Consider the following 17,192-nt stretch of genomic DNA (forward strand, 5'->3'; position numbering starts at 1 on the left):
ATAGTCAGAACATCAGTGATTAAGTTAGCAGAAGAATGATTACAGCCAGTCTGAACTGGACATGTTGAATGATTCTAGATAAGACGGATGGGTTCCCACGAGAATTGATCAAGTAGGGATGATGAATAAACACTATATGTACTCTTGTGATAACAAGAAACGTGGTTAGAAGGAGTAGAGGGGACAGAACATGAGCCAATGGTGGAATGACAACAAGCTATTAGGACAAAGACCACCAAATTAGGGGAGAACAATGTATTGTGTAATTGTAGAAATAGTATCAAAACCCTTGCCTAAACTCGGTGTAAGGTGTGCCTATCTTTTGGACACCCGTTCTTGCAAGAACGTTAAATAAAATATCTTGCTCCTTCGGAACTTGACGACTAAATTGTTTGACTGTGAGCTGTGTTTCTCACTATGGTAAAGTGCGGTATGTTGGTGCTGCTGAAGGGGAGATGATGAGGTGGCCAGTCCTTTTTTGGATAACCACATCAAATAAATTGATGAACTGAAGAGTGAAGGAAAAGGGGGGCATCGCATCAAAGTGAACAGAATCTCAAAGGAAACCAAGAGAAAATGTGGTTAAAAGGGTCAATGGGCACCAAGCGCCTGGGACAGGCGGCGCTGAAGGGCAGAGACTGGAGGGGAGTGAGGGACAGCTCCGGCTCCCGGAACCAGAGCCCAAAGCCGGGGGGTTTCACCGACACCCTCTCCCCGTCCCCGCGATGCTCTCTCTCGGCCTCCGGCTCCTCCGCCTCCCGCGGGCTGGTAGTTGGGAGCTGGCGGCCGGCGGAGCTGCGGCCTCGGCGCTCGGGCTGTGCGGCCCCGGGCGGCGGTACAGCGAGAAGCGGCGGAGTTATTGGGCAGCGCTGTGGCGGTGGCTCCGGGGCCCGCCAGTGCCGCCTTTCCCTCGGCCTTGCCTGGCGGGGGATCCGGTGCTGAGGGCGGAGGCGGCGGCCGTGCCGCTGTCCGAGGTGCGAGGCCCCGAGGTGCAGCGGCTGGTGGCGGCCCTGGTGCGGGCCATGCGCCGGGCCGGGGCGGTGGGTCTGAGCGCCCCGCAGCTCGGGGTCCCGCTGCAGGTGCTGGTGCTGGAGGTGAGCGAGCGGCTACTCGAGGCCCAGGCTCCGGAGGCCCGCCAGGCCCGCGAGATGGAGGCCGTCCCGCTCCGGGTCTTCATCAACCCGCGGCTTCGGGTCCTGGACTCGCGGACAGTGGTGTGGCCCGAGGCCTGTCAGAGCATCCCCGGCTTCGCGGCCTGTGTGGCCCGGTACCGCCGCGTGGAAATCAGCGGTAAGTCCGGGGGGAGAGAGCCGGACCCGGGGCTCCGGCGGGGCGGGGGGAGGCCCAGGGCTCCGGCGGGGCGGGGGGAGGCCCGGGGCCCCGGCGGGGCGGGGGGAGGCCCGGAGCCGGGGCTGTGCCGCCTCTCTGAGCCTCTTCTCCCTCCTGTGTCTCCAGGTCTGGATGAAGCCGGGCGGCCGGTTCGATGGGAAGCCTCGGGCTGGGCGGCGCGGATCGTCCAGCACGAAATGGACCATTTAAAGGGGCAGCTTTATGTGGACAAAATGGAGAGCAGAACCTTCGAGAACCTGCACTGGAGGCAAGAGAATGACTGAGGGGAAACTGCATTGCTGAGGCGCCGGTCACATCCCTGGGGCTGACAGCACAGCAAGATCCCACAAGCAGACTGATGGATCCCGTTTTCAGTGAACGTTGGGGAACCTGGGATCAGCGCCATTTGTTCTTAATTGTAAACCAGACACATTAAAGCTGCAATTAAATATTCACTGGAAAACCCTGGTAAATTCACACCAAATCCTCACTGTCCTTTCTGTGGAGGTTGCAACTGGAACTGAACCTGTTTCAGGAAACGGTGCAAATCCTATAAAACCATGACACGCAGACCATTCAGCCCATCGAGATCATAACTCATTTGATAGTCCTCAACTCCACTTTCCCCCATTATCCCCATAACCCTTTATTCTCTTAAAATATTGAACGACCCAGCCTCTACAGGCCGCTGTGGGTAATAAATATGTGGAATTCTTTACAGCAGAGAAGAAATTCTTCCTCGTCTCCATCTTAAATGGATGACCCCTTACTTTATGGGTCAGGACTGGGGGCACAGCCTCAAGATAAAGGGGAGGCGGTTTAGAACGGAGTTGAGGAGGAACTTCTTCACTCAAAGGGTGGTGAATCTCTGGAATTCTCTGCCCGTTGAAGTGGTGGAGGTTGCCTCGCTAAATATTTTTAAGACGTGGGTTGATGGGTTTTTGATAAGCGAGGGGATTAAGGGTTATGGGGAGAGGGTGGGAATGTGGAACTGAGCCACGACAGATCAGCCATGATCTTATTGAATGGCGGGGCAGGCTCGAGGGGCTAGATGGCCTACTCCTGCTCCTATTTCTTATGATCTGATTAAATTGCAGAGCAGGCTCAAAGGGCTGACTTTGCCAAATTCTGCACCTAATTCCAGTGTTACTCAGATTATGCCGTCTGCCCCTAGATTCTCCCACAAGCAGAAACTACTTTTCAGCATCTACAGAGGACACTGGAGAAAAACTCAGCAGGTTTGGCAGCATCAGTTAGGAGAGAAATAGGGAGAACGTGTTAGAGATGTGGAAATTACAATAAAAAGTAGCAAAAGTAGCCACTTTAAATTGAGGGCTGCAACTCAATATTGATTTCATTGAATTTAGATTTTGACCTTTCCCCAATATTTTAAACATCTTTCTTTTAATATCCCATACATTAATTGCCTTAATGCAAACCCCATCCTCTCTTACACAAGGCCATTTGTGTTTAGTTTTTAAAGTTGCTACTTTTTGTCACAGTTTCCACAGATCTAACACTTTAAATGTTAACTCTGTTTCTTTGCTAATAGACGCTGAGTTTTTCTGGCATTCTTTGCTCTCTTTTCAGATTCCAGCATCTGCAGTATTTTGCTTTTCTCAGCATCTATTGCAATATTATGATTCTGCACCAGGATATATCTATCTAGATTGGGTGACCAGGCAAGAACCTGGTAAATTAACATAGAACATTACAGCACAGTACAGGCCCTTTGGCCCTCAATGTTGTGCCGAGCAATGTCCAATATATTAAGTGAGGTCATGCACTTCAGTAGGAGAAATCAAAAAGCAGATTATCATCTAAATGGAGAGATTGCAGGTTAGTTATCTGGGTGTTCTAGTGCATCAATCAGAAAAGGCTAGCTGACAGATCTGACAAGTAGTTAAGAAGCCTTTATTAAAAATGGGGAGGTTTTGTTGTAATTGTACAGGGTGTTGGTGAGACCTTGCCTGGAATACTGCCAAAGTTTTGGTCCCCTTACCTAAGAAAGGATATAGTAACACTGGAGGCAGTCCAAAGGAGATTCACCAGGTTAATTCCTGGGATGAGAGGAGATGAAATAGTCTGTATCTGTATTCCTTGGAATTTAGAACAGTGAGGGGTGACCTTCAAATAGGAGGCAGAGAGTGGGGGTCAATGGGTGCTATTCGGATTGGCGGTTGGTGACTAGTGGGGTGCCCCAGGGGTCGGTGCTGGGGCCTCAGCTATTTACCATTTATATAGATGATCTGGAGGAGGGAACCGAGTGCAGGGTGTCGAAATTTGCTGATGACACCAAGATTGGTGGAACGGCAAATTGTGCGGAGGGTGTGGAGAGTCTGCAGAAGGATCTAGATAGGCTGGGCGAATGGGCCAGGAAATGGCAAATGGAATTTAACGTTGGCAAGTGTGAGGTGGTCCACTTTGGTAGGAAGAATGGTAGGAAGGACTATTACTTACGTGGCAAAAAACTGCAGCAGGCGACGGTGCAGAGGGACCTCGGGGTCCTTGTGCATGAGTCGCAAAAACCCAGCTTGCAGGTGCAGCAGGTGGTCAGGAAGGCGAATGGGATGCTGGCCTTCATAGCGAGGGGGATTGAATATAAAAGTAGGGAGGTCTTGCTGCAGCTGTATAGGGCATTAGTGAGGCCGCAGCTGGAGTACTGTGTGCAGTTTTGGGCGCCGCACCTGCGCAAGGATATTTTGGCCCTGGAGGGAGTGCAGAGGAGGTTTACTAGGCTGATACCGGAGTTGAGGGGATTGAGCTATGAGGAGAGGCTGAATAAACTAGGCTTGTACTCGTTAGAGTTTAGAAGAATGAGGGGAGATCTCATTGAGACGTATAAGATGATGAATGGGATGGATAGGATAGAGGTGGAGAGACTCTTCCCGCTCAAAAAAGACAGTAGGACTAGGGGGCACAGCCTCAAGATAAAGGGGAGGCGGTTTAGAACGGAGTTGAGGAGGAACTTCTTCACTCAAAGGGTGGTGAATCTCTGGAATTCTCTACCCGTTGAAGTGGTGGAGGCTGCCTCGCTAAATATTTTTAAGAAGCGGGTTGATGGGTTCTTGATAAGAGAGGGGATTAAGGGTTATGGGGAGACGGCGGGAAAGTGGAACTGAGCCACAACAGATCAGCCATGATCTTATTGAATGGCGGGGCAGGCTCGAAGGGCTAGATGGCCTACTCCTGCTCCTATTTCTTATGTTCTTATGTTCTTATTCAAACATAAGATCCTGAGGGGGCTTGACAGGGTAGATGTTTCCACTAATGGGAGAGTCCTAGATGAGGGTGTAGAACATAGAACACTAAAGCACAAACGGGGCCTTCGGCCCACAAGTTGCACCAATCACATCTATACCTACCAGGCCATAGAACTATCTGTAACTCCCAACCCCATTAGATCCCATATACTCATCCAGAAGTCTTTTAAAAGACCCCAGCGAGTTCGCCTCTACCACCACCGACAGCAGCCGATTCCACTCACTCACCACCCTCTGAGTGAAAAACTTACCCCTGACATCTCCTCTGTACTTGCTTCCCAGCACCTTAAACCTGTGTCCTCTCGTAGCGACCATTTCAGCCCTGGGAAATAGCCTCCGAGAATCTACCCTATCTATTCCTCTCAACATTTTATAAACCTCTATCAGGTCGCCTCTCAACCTTCGTCTCTCCAGGGAGAAGAGACCTAGCTCCCTCAACCTGTCTTCATAAGGCATGCCTCCCAATTCAGGCAACATCCTTGTAAATCTCCTCTGCACCCTCTCAATAGCTTCCACATCCTTCCTGTAGTGAGGTGACCAGAACTGCGCACAGTACTCCAAGTGGGGTCTGACAAGAGTCTTATAAAGTTGCAGCATTACCTCCTGACTCCTAAACTCAATCCCTCGATTAATGAAGGCTAGTACACCATATGCCTCCTTAACCACATCCTCTATCTGCGAGGCTGATTTAAAAGTCTTATGAACCCAGTCCCCAAGGTCCTTCTGATTGTCTACACTGCTAAGAGTCCTACCCTTGATATTGTATTCCTTCATCCCGTTTGACCTGCCAAAATGGACCACTACACATTTATCTGGGTTGAAATCGATCTGCCACCCAGTTTTGCATCCTATCTATGTCACGCTGCAACTTCTGACATCCCTCTAGACTATCCACAACAGCAACCTTTGTGTCTTCAGCAAACTTACCAACCCATCCCTCCACTTCCTCATCCAGGTCATTTATGAAAATTACAAACAGTAAGGGTCCCAGAACAGACCCCTGGGGCACTCCACTGGTGACCGACCTCCATGCAGAAAAAGACGCATTTACAACCACTCCCTGCCTTCTGTGGGTTTAGGGGACCAAAAATGCTCACAGTACGCCAGGTGCGGCTTACCCAAGCTTCTATATTACTAAAGCAAGTCTTCACTACTGTACTCAAATCCTCTTGTGATAAAGACTAACAGTCCATTAGGCTTCTTAATAGGTTGCTGCAGCTACATGTTAACCTTCAGTGACTTATGGACAAGGACACCCAGCTCCCTTTGTACACTGACACTTTCTAATCTCTTACCATTTAGGAAATACTCTGCAAATCTGTTCCTCTCACCAAAATGGATAACCGCATAATTTTTCCTCTTTATATTCCATCTGCCATGTTCTTGCCCACTCACTATGTCAGTCCAAATTCTCTTGTAGCTGCTTTACATCTTCCAACAACACATTCCCACCTAGCTTTGTATCATCCACAAACTTGGAAATATTACTTTTGGTCCCCACATCCAAATCATTGATACATATTGTGAACAGTTGGGGGCCCCACTAGCCACAACCAGTCAATGCAAGAATAACCTGTTTATTCCCAATCTGTTTTCTGCCTCTTAGCCAATCCTTAATCCCTGCCAGTATATTTCCCACTATCCCATGTGCTTTATACCACAAAACTTCATTTTATATTAAGTGGCAAAAATTTCCTACTGGGCCTTTTGCAAGACACCTTATAAAACACCTGAATTCCACAGCTGCCACACCTACTGCACTCCTCATGGAACTGGCCACTGCTTTAAAAAGAATTGTCAAACAAGAGTTTTGCAACACAGAAAGAAGCCCTTCAGTCCAGCACGTCAGTTAGCTAAACCTCTGGCTTTTATTAATGTTTTTGATGACCTTAATTAACCCAAGTATTTGAAATATGAAATTTTATCTTGAATTATGGATTCTAACATTTTGCACACAAGAATAACTGTATTTAGTCATTTTCTCCTCCCTTCCTCCTCTTGAACCTAGAGATTGCTAAATTAAAAATTACAAATAGGGTTGAATATGAACTATTGGGCATTGAGGTTATACATTTCTTGTTAGTGACACAATGGTGGACAATTCTTCTGTTGATGGGCCACAAGCGCATGGATGCCCAGTTTTAGGTTGCTCTATCCCACATGATATGAAAGAAGATGTGCTTACATCAACTTGTATTTCTAAAGCATCATTAACAATGAAATATCCTAAGGTGCTTCACAGGATCATTTTGCACAGGGAGAGAATTTAGACCAGATCAAAAGCTTGGTCACAAGTAGATTTTCACAAACATCTTGAGAGGAAAGAGGTGGAGAAATTCAAGAGTTTAAGCATGACTACTAGCTTCAAGGAACTGAAAACCCTGATCCCGGGTACCATTCTAGCAAACCTCCTCTCTGTAGCTTTGAGATATTTGTAAAAAGGTGTGCAGAAAAATCATCAAAATAATCCAATTGAGCACTAATCAGTGATTATCTAAAATTAACTATTTAATATTCCAGGCTGGGGAGCTACAGAGCCAACCACAGCCTGGATCAAACTCCCCTCTAACAGTCCAACAGTCATTGATGTTTTCTCAGTAACTCAGATTCTTGTAAAACATCTCCTGCCCATTATAACATTCAATCTGAAACTACTATAATCTTGAGGACGAGTTTAACACGTTGTAATGTGATCATAATTAACAGTTTAACTGTTGACGAGAATACTTTTCCTCAGACTGGCTAACAATACCGCAGAAAGCAGAAGCAGGAGTAGACCATTTGGCCATTCGAGCTTCTTCTGCCATTCATTTTGATCATCAAATTGGGTTGAATATGAACATAGCTGATCATCAAATTCAATTTCCTGATCTCCCCTTCCCCCACAATTTCTTTGATACCTTTAGCCCCAAGAGCTATATCTAACCAGTCCTCAAAACTCTCCTTTTTCAGTAATTTTGCATGAAAAACAAAAGGTAGCCAGAATAAAGATCAGCAAAATTTTAACTGTGAACAGGGATCAGCGAGATCGATATTTTATTTTAAGGCTCTCAATCAGTAAATAAAATGAAATCTCAAATTCTTACAGAATTGGGGAAGAGATCAGGCTGTTTCCTTAGCTCTGCAGGAGTGCAAAGGTCATGCTGGGATGCTTGAAACCTGGTTACTAATAAACGACAAAAGTCTTCAGCAAAACAAAATCAGCTTTTTTAAAAAAAATAGGCAAATGATGTGGCAGCTTCTGGCAGACTCATTCTTCTTACTTGTGATGCCAACTCCAGTTAGTTTCTCTCTTGGCTTCAAGCTGCATAATCGCGATTTCTGGACTAGGGATCAACTGGAAGATTAAGGAGTTTAACAGAAGGCTCAGCCTTCCTGCCCAAAGTCTTCTGTAAATTTCTTCACCTTGTTAAGATCCTCAGCGTTGACAGTGGGTCGAGTGGTTGCCTGCGAGCGAAGCATGTCAGACTGCAGAAAAAGAACAAGAGGGTTCAGGAGTTAGAATCAGAGTGCATGACAAGGAGCGGGTGCTGCGGGTATGACAGAAACTTTCCAAACCTACCTAATCCATCAATGATTTCCACAACAACAAGAGATTGGAATGACAGTTGAACAGCAGGAAACCAGGTCCTGGTTGTAGACTCATAGACCTCCTGGGCTCTGGCCTGTGCATCCCTCAAGCCTGACCCTGAGCTCAAATCACCAGACCTTGGCAGTGCTGTCACGAAGGGCAGTGAATGAATTGGGAGCCTTGGGCTGCCCTTGGCTGTAATTGGTCTGCCAGCAAAGGATAGACATCCACGAAAGCATTGACTGAATAAGGAGGCAATTTTTTGAAGATGTGACTAAACACATTGACAAAGGAAGAGCGGTGGATGTGGTTTATATGGACTTCAGCAAGGCGTTCGATAAGGTCCCCCATGCAAGGCTTATTGAGAAAGCGAGGGGCATGGGATCCAAGGGGATATTGCTTTATAGATCCAGAACTGGCTTGCCCACAGAAGGCAAAGAGTGGTTGTAGATGGGTCTTTTTCTGCATGGAGGTCAGTCACCAGTGGAGTGCCCCACAGATCAATTCTGGGACCCTTGCTGTTGTGATTTTTATAAATGACCTGGATGAGGAAGTGGAGGGATGGGTTGGTAAGTTTGCCGATGACACAAAGGTTGGAGGTGTTATGGATAGTTTGGAGGGATGTCAGAAGTTGCAACAAGACATAGATAGGATGCAAGACTGGGCAGAGAAGTGGCAGATAGGCTTCAACCCAGATAAGTGTGTGGTGGTTCATTTTGGCAGGTCAAATGGGATGAAGGAATATAATATTAAGGGTAAGACTCTTAGCAGTGTGGAATATCAAAAGGATCTTGGGGTCCGGGTTCATAGGACTCTCAAATCGGCTTCACAGGTAGAGGATGTGGTTAAGAAGGCGTATGGTGTACTGGCCTTCATCAATCAAGGAACTGAGTTTAGGAGTCGGGAGATAATGTTGCAGCTTTATAAGACCCTGGTTAGACCCCACTTGGGATACTGTGCTCAGTTCTGGTCACCTCATCACAGAAAGGATGTGGAAGCCATTGAAAGGGTGCAGAGGAGATTTACAAGGATGTTGCCTGGATTGGGAAGCATGCTTTATGAGGATAGGTTGAGAGAGCTCGGTCTTTTCTTGCTAGAGAGATAAAGGATGAGAGGTGACCTGATAGAGGTTTATAAGATGTTGAGAGGTATTGATCGAGTGGATTCTTGGAGGCTTTTTCCCAGGGCTGAAATGGCTGCCACAAGAGGACACAGGTTTAAGGTGATGGGGAGTAGGTACAGAGGAGATGTCAGGGGTAAGTTTTCCACTCAGAGGGTGGTGGGTGCGTGGAATCGGCTGCCAGCAGTAATGATGGAGGCTGATTCGATAGGGTCTTTTAAGCGACTTCATGAGCACATGGGACTTGATAGGATTAAGGGTTATAGGTAAGCCTAGTAGGTAGAGACATGTTCAGCACAACTTGTGGGCCAAAGGGCCTGTTTGTGTGTAGTTTTTTCTATGTTCTAATCAGAAATGCAAAAGCAATTGATTTTCTTCAGATTTGATTGTTGTTACAGCTCAACATAAGACTGTAAGAGTTTAACTGACTGAGGCAAAGAAAGTTCCTTGGAGCAAACATCCCCACCTTAATATTATCAGCAGCACATTGATGCACGGCAGAGACATGAGGAAAAACAGCATTACCATGCAAACCACAGGCTCCAGCAGCTTATCACTGGGAACATCCACCCAGGTCATCTCAATGGCAGCTGGGTCTCCAGGGGAACAGGGTGTTAGAAGATCATCCACTATAACATTTGGATTTGTCCTGGATGGCCCCCGAATCTGTTGAGGAAGAGATCAGACAATTAACATTATATCACTTTATGCAACTGACAGCAAAGCATCTCAATCATTTCTAAATGAACCAGTTTGTGAATCTCACTTATCAGTTATGACAAACACATTTGGTGTGTTTTATATGAAGAAGCACAAGATATAGAAGGAAAAAATGCTAAATTTGGACAAAAAATGAGCTCAGAGTTGGACAGCTGGGTGCTGTTTGGACATTCTACAACAGTCTGAGCTGTGGCAGAATGAAGATCATTCCAAAGATCCAAAACATTTTAATAATGAAACAAAAAAGGGGAAACGACTGAGGATCTTAAAACAATGCGAAGTTTTGAGGGTAAAACGAGAAAGATTGTTGGAGTAACAGAGGAACAGACTGAGAATTGTCAGAACAACAAAGTAATAAGTTCAAAGAACAAGAGAGTATAGCCACAAGGATTCTCAATGTTATAAATAAAAGTAACCAAAGAGAATGAAGTCAAAAAGTCAAACACAATCACCCAGAGAATTTAATCAATTTCTGACAGCAAAAACAAGAGAAAAATACATTTTAAAACATTTGGGGGCAAGGCTGATATTACTGCAGGCTTTGTAATGGTCTGCCCCTCATAGAAACATTAGTGTAAAAAAAGGCCATTCAACCCATTACCTCTGTACTGTCTAGAAACGATATGGACATGCTGGCATTGGACTGGGATGGGCACAGTTAGAAGTCTCAGAACACCAAGTCCAACAGGTTTATTTGGAATTACAAGACTTCATCAGGACTTGAGGATTCTCATCTGATAAAGAAGTAGCACTCCAAAAGGTCATGCTAACAAAAAAACCTGTTAGACTTTAACCTGGTGATTTCTTACTGCCTAAAAAAAACTAACCGTTCATTATAATCCCACTTTCCAGAACCTGGTCCTTGGCCTTGTACAGTACAGCACTGCAACAGCACCATTCACAGGATCCGGGTGTTACGAGCAAGATCAGCAAAATGTTGCCCAGCCCTAGTTGCCTCTGCACTGAGTACGTTGCAAAGCCATTTCAGAGGGCAGCAAACTGTCAGTTATATTGCTGTGGGTTTGGAGTCACATGTAGGTCTGATCAGGTAAGGATGGCAAATTTCCTTCCTTAAAAGGAAAACTAGTGGACCAGATGCGTTTTTACAACAAACAATGATAGTTCAATCATCATCAGTACTAAGACTAGCTTTCAATTCCAGGTTTAACTGGAATTCCACCAACTGCTGTGGTGGGATTTGAGTCTTTGTCCCCAGAGTTTAAGCCTGGACCTCTGGATTACTTGTCCAAAGACATTAGAAGCACGTCACTGTCTCACTTAAATTCACAATTTTTACCTGATGATATTATACAATGGGCTGAGATCCTACCAGCTTAGGGTTGCCTGCTGAGTAAATGTATTCTAAGGTTTGACGATATTCCCCCAAGCTCCAGCCATTTAGAACATAGAACATTACAGCGCAGAACAGGCCCTTCAGCCCACGATGTTGCGCCGACCAGTTAAAAAAAAACAACAACAATGACCCACTAACCTAAACCAATCCCTTTTCGTCCATAAACCTGTCCACAGACCTCTTAAACGCCCCCAAACTAGGCGCATTTACAACTGCAGCAGGCAGGGCATTCCAATCCCTCACCACCCTCTGGGTAAAGAACCTACCCCTGACATCTGTCCTATAACTACCCCCCCTTAGTTTAAAGCCATGCCCCCTCGTGCTAGATTTTTCCATCAGAGGAAAAAGGCTATCACTATCCACCCTATCTAAACCTCTAATCATCTTATATGCTTCAATAAGATCCCCTCTTAGCCGCCTTCTTTCCAGCGAAAACAACCCCAAATCCCTCAGCCTCTCCTCATAGGATCTCCCCTCCATACCAGGCAACATCCTGGTAAACCTCCTCTGCACCCTCTCCAAAGCCTCCACATCCTTCCTGTAATGTGGGGACCAGAACTGCACACAATACTCCAAGTGCGGCCGCACCAGAGTTGTGTACAGTTGCAACATAACGCTACGACTCCTAAATTCAATCCCCCTACCAATAAACGCCAAGACACTGTATGCCTTCTTAACAACCTTATCTACTTGATTCCCAACTTTCAGGGATCTATGTACACATACACCTAGATCCCTCTGCTCCTCCACACTATTCAAAGTCTTCCCGTTAGCCCTATACTCAACATATCTGTTATTCCTGTTATTAATAACATCTGTTATTTGTCAGCCAAAACATTCCCCTTGTGACTCACTGTTCTCCTATACCAATGGGATAGCACAGCAAAAAGACCACGTGATGCAGTTGGAGGATGCTCAACTGGCAGCCAAACTGCCAACCCCCACCACCACAATCACCAACATCCCTTCCAACATCTGGTGAAGCAAAATGTTCAACAAAAAGGAAAAACCTTCTTTTAACATCCCGATGATTTTTCATCATGACTGTACACAACAATGTACTGGAGACTAAGGACTCCATACCAATTCTGGACAGTTGGCAACCCCATGTCAGTTAAAAAGCAAGTCTACTGCAAAAATTCAAATCAGAATACTGAACAGGAAAAATATAACATCAATACCCGATTCCCAGGTCCAGTTACATAACCTGCGACCAGAAACACTGCCAAATTACTGTTCAAAGGACAATGTTTTTGCCTATTAGTCTAATCCCACTAACACCTTACTCCCCATATCTTTTAATATCTCCCCCAGTCTAACCCTACTTCCAAACCCATCAATAACCCACCAAATTGGTAGGGGGATTGAATTTAGGAGCCGCAGCGTCATGTTGCAACTGTACAAAACTCTGGTGCGGCCGCACTTGGAGTACTGTGTGCCGTTCTGGTCCCCACATTATAGGAAGGATGTGGAGGCTTTGGAGAGGGTGCAGAGGAGGTTTACCAGGATGTTGCCTGGTATGGAGGGGAGGTCTTATGAGGAGAGACTGAGGGATTTGAAGTTGTTTTCGTTAGAAAGAAAGCAGCTACGAGGGGACCTTATTGAAACATACAAGATAATTAGAGGTTTAGATAGGGTGGACAGTGATAGCCTTTTTCCTCGGATGGAGAAAGCTAGCACGAGGGGGCATAGCTTTAAATTAAGGGGTGGTAGTTATAGGACGGATGTCAGGGGTAGGTTCTTTACCCAGAGGGTGGTGAGGGATTGGAATGCCCTGCCTGCTGCAGTTGTAAATGCACCTAGTTTGGGGGCGTTTAAGAGATCCGTGGATAGGTTTATGGATGGAAAGGGTTTGGTTTAGGTTAGAGGGTCATTGTTTTTTAACTGGTCGGCACAACATCGTGGGCCGAAGGGCCTGTTCTGCGCTGTAATGTTCTATGTTCTAAATAAGAACATAACATAAGAACATAAGAAATAGGAGCAGGAGTAGGCCATCTAGCCCCTCGAGCCTGCCCCGCCATTCAATAAGATCATGGCTGATCTGTCGTGGCTCAGTTCCACATTCCCGCCCTCTCCCCATAACTCTTAATCCCCTTGCCTATCAAAAACCCATCAACCCGTGTCTTAAAAATATTTAGTGAGGCAGCCTCCACCACTTCAACGGGCAGAGAATTCCAGAGATTCACCACCCTTTGAGTGAAGAAGTTCCTCCTCAACTCCGTTCTAAACCGCCCCCCCTTTATCTTGAGGCTGTGCCCCCTAGTCCTACTGTCCTATCTGAGCAGGAAGAGTCTCTCCACCTCTATCCTATCCATCCCATTCATCATCTTATATGTCTCAATGAGATCACCCCTCATTCTTCTAAACTCTAACGAGTACAAGCCTAGTCTATTCAGCCTCTCCTCCTAGTTCAACCCCCTCAACTCTGGAATCAGCCTAGTGAACCTCCTCTGCACTCCCTCCAAGGCCAAAATATCCTTGCTTAAGCGCGGCGACCAAATCTAATTGCACCCAAAATTGCACCCCAAAATCAATGTCCCTCCCAGTCTAATCCCACTCTTCTGCTTACCAGCCATACTCTTTCATATCCCTTTTGAAATGTACAGGTTTTAACATGTGGCTGAGAATTCCATTTCTAAATTCCTATTTTAAAACTTTCTCTTGGCTTTAATTTTGAACCCTTTCAATACTTACTCCATGATAACCAATTAATGAAGGGCACCAGACAGCCTCTCAATTTTCTCATCTCTAATCTCTCTATAATGTAACTCACATCCATCCAGTCAATCCACTCTGCATCTTTACAATTGTTTTTGTATCCTTCACGTAACTGGATGCCCAGACCTGCCAACAATACAGTACCTCTCACCTAATGATGGCCCTGTACAAACCTGCACTATCTCCTCACTGCAAATAAGTAAAGCCAGGATTCCGTTGCAGCCTTATCCATTTGTACCATCACCCTTATTTGCACTGAAATTCTATTTCAAATCTTACCATTTAAGGTCAATTTCTTCTCCTTTCTGTAACTTTTAAAATACAGAACTTCATATTTTTTAACATTGCTAAAAATCTTGGAGCACTGGCCGACAGGTTACTCTGTGATGAAGTCCAGAGCTTTATGTTTAAGGTGCCAGTGGGACATTTATTCTCAGAGGGAGGTTGTGACTTCCAATAAACACTGGCTATTTACCTTCTTAAAATGGGTTGCTGATTGCACTTTCCGGACTGGCTGCATTAATGCATCACGGACAATTATACAGATGTCTGCGCCAGAATATCCTTCTGTTTTCCTACCAAGTTCCCGGAAATCACTCTCTGTCAGGCAGTGGGGAGTTGTGCCCAGATGCAATTTAAACATGTGGACTCTTGCTGGTTCCTCTGGTAGGGGGATGTAAATCCGTTTCTCAAACCTTAACACAAACAGTTAGGAAACCTTTAAATGATTTCACATAATTAAAAGAAACTATTCCAATATTCTGTTGGAAATAGCACAATTTGAAGCTTAACCTCCTTCTGATGGCAGAATCCAGCACCCAGGGGATGTTTGTTGCTCCCAGAACCAAGATTCCATCGCTACTGTTCCCAACACCTGAAGTCGGAGAAACAAATTTTTTTTGAATTCAACAGAATATTTCTGGATCCCCAAATACACAATAATCAGGTTCGGTTTCTCTCTCATGGGTTAAGACACGCGGAAATGTAAAGGCAGCAATGCTAACCACTGTGCCATCCATTTCTAATGCTTACACTAATACGATCCCAGTTGATGTTACAACAGGATAGGAAGATTCTAGAATGGAACCCTGGCTCCAAAAGCAATAGCTTTTATTCTTAAATAAAACAGAGGAACAATCACAGGATTACTAATTCATTTTAACAAGAAAAAAATTAAAACATGAAAATACTGGACTATGATACCATATTCTTTTCATTTACCTTAACAATTACACACAGGTTTAATGACTAAAATAGATTACTGACAGATCTAATAGATTTACTGACCAGAGCTGTTTTAGCACCTTTAACCTCAGACTTCTTGGAAACTTCTCAATTTCTCTAGTTTCGTTAGCTAGCTGTTCTTCAAATCTCTGCACTTGTTTGCTTAACCATTAATCCAGAGTATGGCTTTTCTGTACAAAGCTGAGAGAGAAACTTTCTCTCTAGCCTTCAAAGCCAACTGCTTCTATCTGCCTTCTCAAAATCTTTTTTTAATCTCTACAGTGCAGACCCACGCTGTGCAGAAGAGGTCCTTCGGCCCTTAAGATCTGCACCAACACATTAGAAACACCTGAACAGCAACCTAATCCCATCTGTCAGTACTTGGCCCATAGCCCTGAATATTATGATGTACCAAGTGTTCATCCAGGTACTTTTTTAAGGATATGAGGCATCCCACTGCCTCTACCCGCCCAGGCAGTGCATTCCAGACCATCACCACCCTCTGGTATGACTGACCTTTCAACTAAGGGGAACAGCTGCTCCTTATCCACTCTGTCCATGTCCTTCATAATCTTGAACACCTCAATCAGATCACCCCTCAGTCCTCTCTACTCCAACAAAGACAACCCAATCTCTCTTTATAACTTAACTGTTCCATCCCAGGCAGCAACCTCTCAAATCTCCTCTGCACCCCCTCCAAAGTGTTCACATCCTTCTGATAATGCAGCAACCAGAACTGGTGATTTAATCCATCATATCTGCACCAGATCTCTACATGAGATAATAATCCAATTCCCTCCTGACTGTCTCGATTAAACCTGCCTTCATCACACACTCAGGTAGCATATTACAGGTCTTAACCACTCACTATGTGAATGGGCATGTCTCCATTGCATCTTTTGCCAATTATCTTAAATGTGAGCACTCTCACCATAGATGCTTCTACCAATGGGAACAGATTCTATCTATTCTGTTTGGATCCCTCTTGATTTTGAATATAATTCAAAATTTTGAAAAGTTATCGCAAGACTGGGCGGAGAATAGGCAGATGGACTTCAACCCAGATAAATGTGTAGTAGTCCATTCTGGCAGGTCAAATGGGATGAAGGAGTATAATACGAAGGGTAAGACTCTTAGCAGTGTAGAGGATCAGAAGGACCTTGGGTCCGGGTCCACAGGACTCTTAAATCGGCCTCACAGGTAGAGGATGTGGTTAAGAAGGCGTATGGCGTACTAGCCTTCATCAATCGAGGGATTGAGTTTAGGAGTCGGGAGAAAATGCTGCAGCTTTATAAGACCCTAGTCAGACCCCACTTGGAGTACTGTGCGCAGTTCTGGTCGCCTCATTACAAGAAAGATGTGGAAGCTATTGAGAGGGTGCAGAGATTTACAAGGATGTTGCCTGGATTGGGTGGCATGCCTTATGAGGATAGACTGAGGGAGCTCAGTCTTTTCTCCCTGGAGAGATGAGGGATGAGAGGCGACCTGATAGAGGTTTATAAGATGTTGAGAGGTATAGATAGGGTGGATTTTCAGAGGCTATTTCCCAGGGCTGAAATGGTCGCTACGAGAGGACACGGATTTAAAAGGTGCTGGGGAGTAGGTACAGAGGAGATGTCAGGGGTAAGTTTTTCACTCAGAGGGTGGTGAGTGGGTGGAATCAGCTGCCGTCAGTGGTGGTGGAGGCAAACTCGTTGGGGTCTTTTAAGAGACTTCTGGATGAGAACATGGGATTTAATGGGATTGAGGGTTATAGGAAGGCCTAGTAGGTAGGGATATGATCAGCGCTACTAGTGGGCCAAAGGGCCTGTTTGTGCTGTAGTTTTTCTATGATTCTACGTTCCGTTTCATAGTCACTGCTTAGGACAGAGTGCTGCCAAAATAAGTGAACTG

At 45.4% G+C, this 17,192-nt stretch overlaps 2 protein-coding genes across 2 annotated transcripts in view; one reads left to right on the forward strand and one right to left on the reverse strand.

Annotated features, from left to right (window-relative positions):
* Positions 1-291: 291 nt before the first annotated feature.
* pdf (peptide deformylase, mitochondrial) lies at positions 292-2,031 on the forward strand. The gene is made up of 2 exons (XM_080188047.1): positions 292-1,290; positions 1,456-2,031. The coding sequence occupies exons 1-2, from the start codon at positions 726-728 to the stop codon at positions 1,611-1,613; spliced, it is 723 nt and encodes a 240-aa protein (XP_080044173.1). The 5' UTR covers positions 292-725; the 3' UTR covers positions 1,614-2,031.
* A 5,561-nt stretch (positions 2,032-7,592) lies between these two features.
* Positions 7,593-17,192, reverse strand: part of LOC145341737 (vacuolar protein sorting-associated protein 4A) — a 71,580-nt gene continuing 61,980 nt past the window's right edge. Inside the window, exons 8-11 of the mRNA XM_080186601.1 lie at positions 14,868-14,949; positions 14,551-14,770; positions 9,809-9,949; positions 7,593-8,060 (exon numbers count right to left, since the gene is read on the reverse strand). Of these exons, the coding sequence (XP_080042727.1) occupies positions 7,959-8,060; positions 9,809-9,949; positions 14,551-14,770; positions 14,868-14,949 (545 nt within the window). The 3' untranslated portion in view covers positions 7,593-7,958. The remainder of the gene's footprint in view (positions 8,061-9,808; positions 9,950-14,550; positions 14,771-14,867; positions 14,950-17,192) is intronic.

The sequence above is a fragment of the Carcharhinus amblyrhynchos genome, chromosome 4 (genome assembly GCF_965287045.1).
Source record: "Carcharhinus amblyrhynchos chromosome 4, sCarAmb.v2.hapA, whole genome shotgun sequence".
Taxonomy (NCBI): domain Eukaryota; kingdom Metazoa; phylum Chordata; class Chondrichthyes; order Carcharhiniformes; family Carcharhinidae; genus Carcharhinus; species Carcharhinus amblyrhynchos.

What these genes read in the sequence shown, in the direction of transcription:
- pdf (XM_080188047.1), top strand. Translation starts at nt 726, where the DNA reads ATGCTCTCTCTCGGCCTCCGGCTCCTCCGCCTCCCGCGGGCTGGTAGT. An exon ending in CCGCCGCGTGGAAATCAGCG is followed by an intron (nt 1,291 to 1,455) that starts GTAAGTCCGGGG and finishes CTGTGTCTCCAG; the next exon opens with GTCTGGATGAAGCCGGGCGG.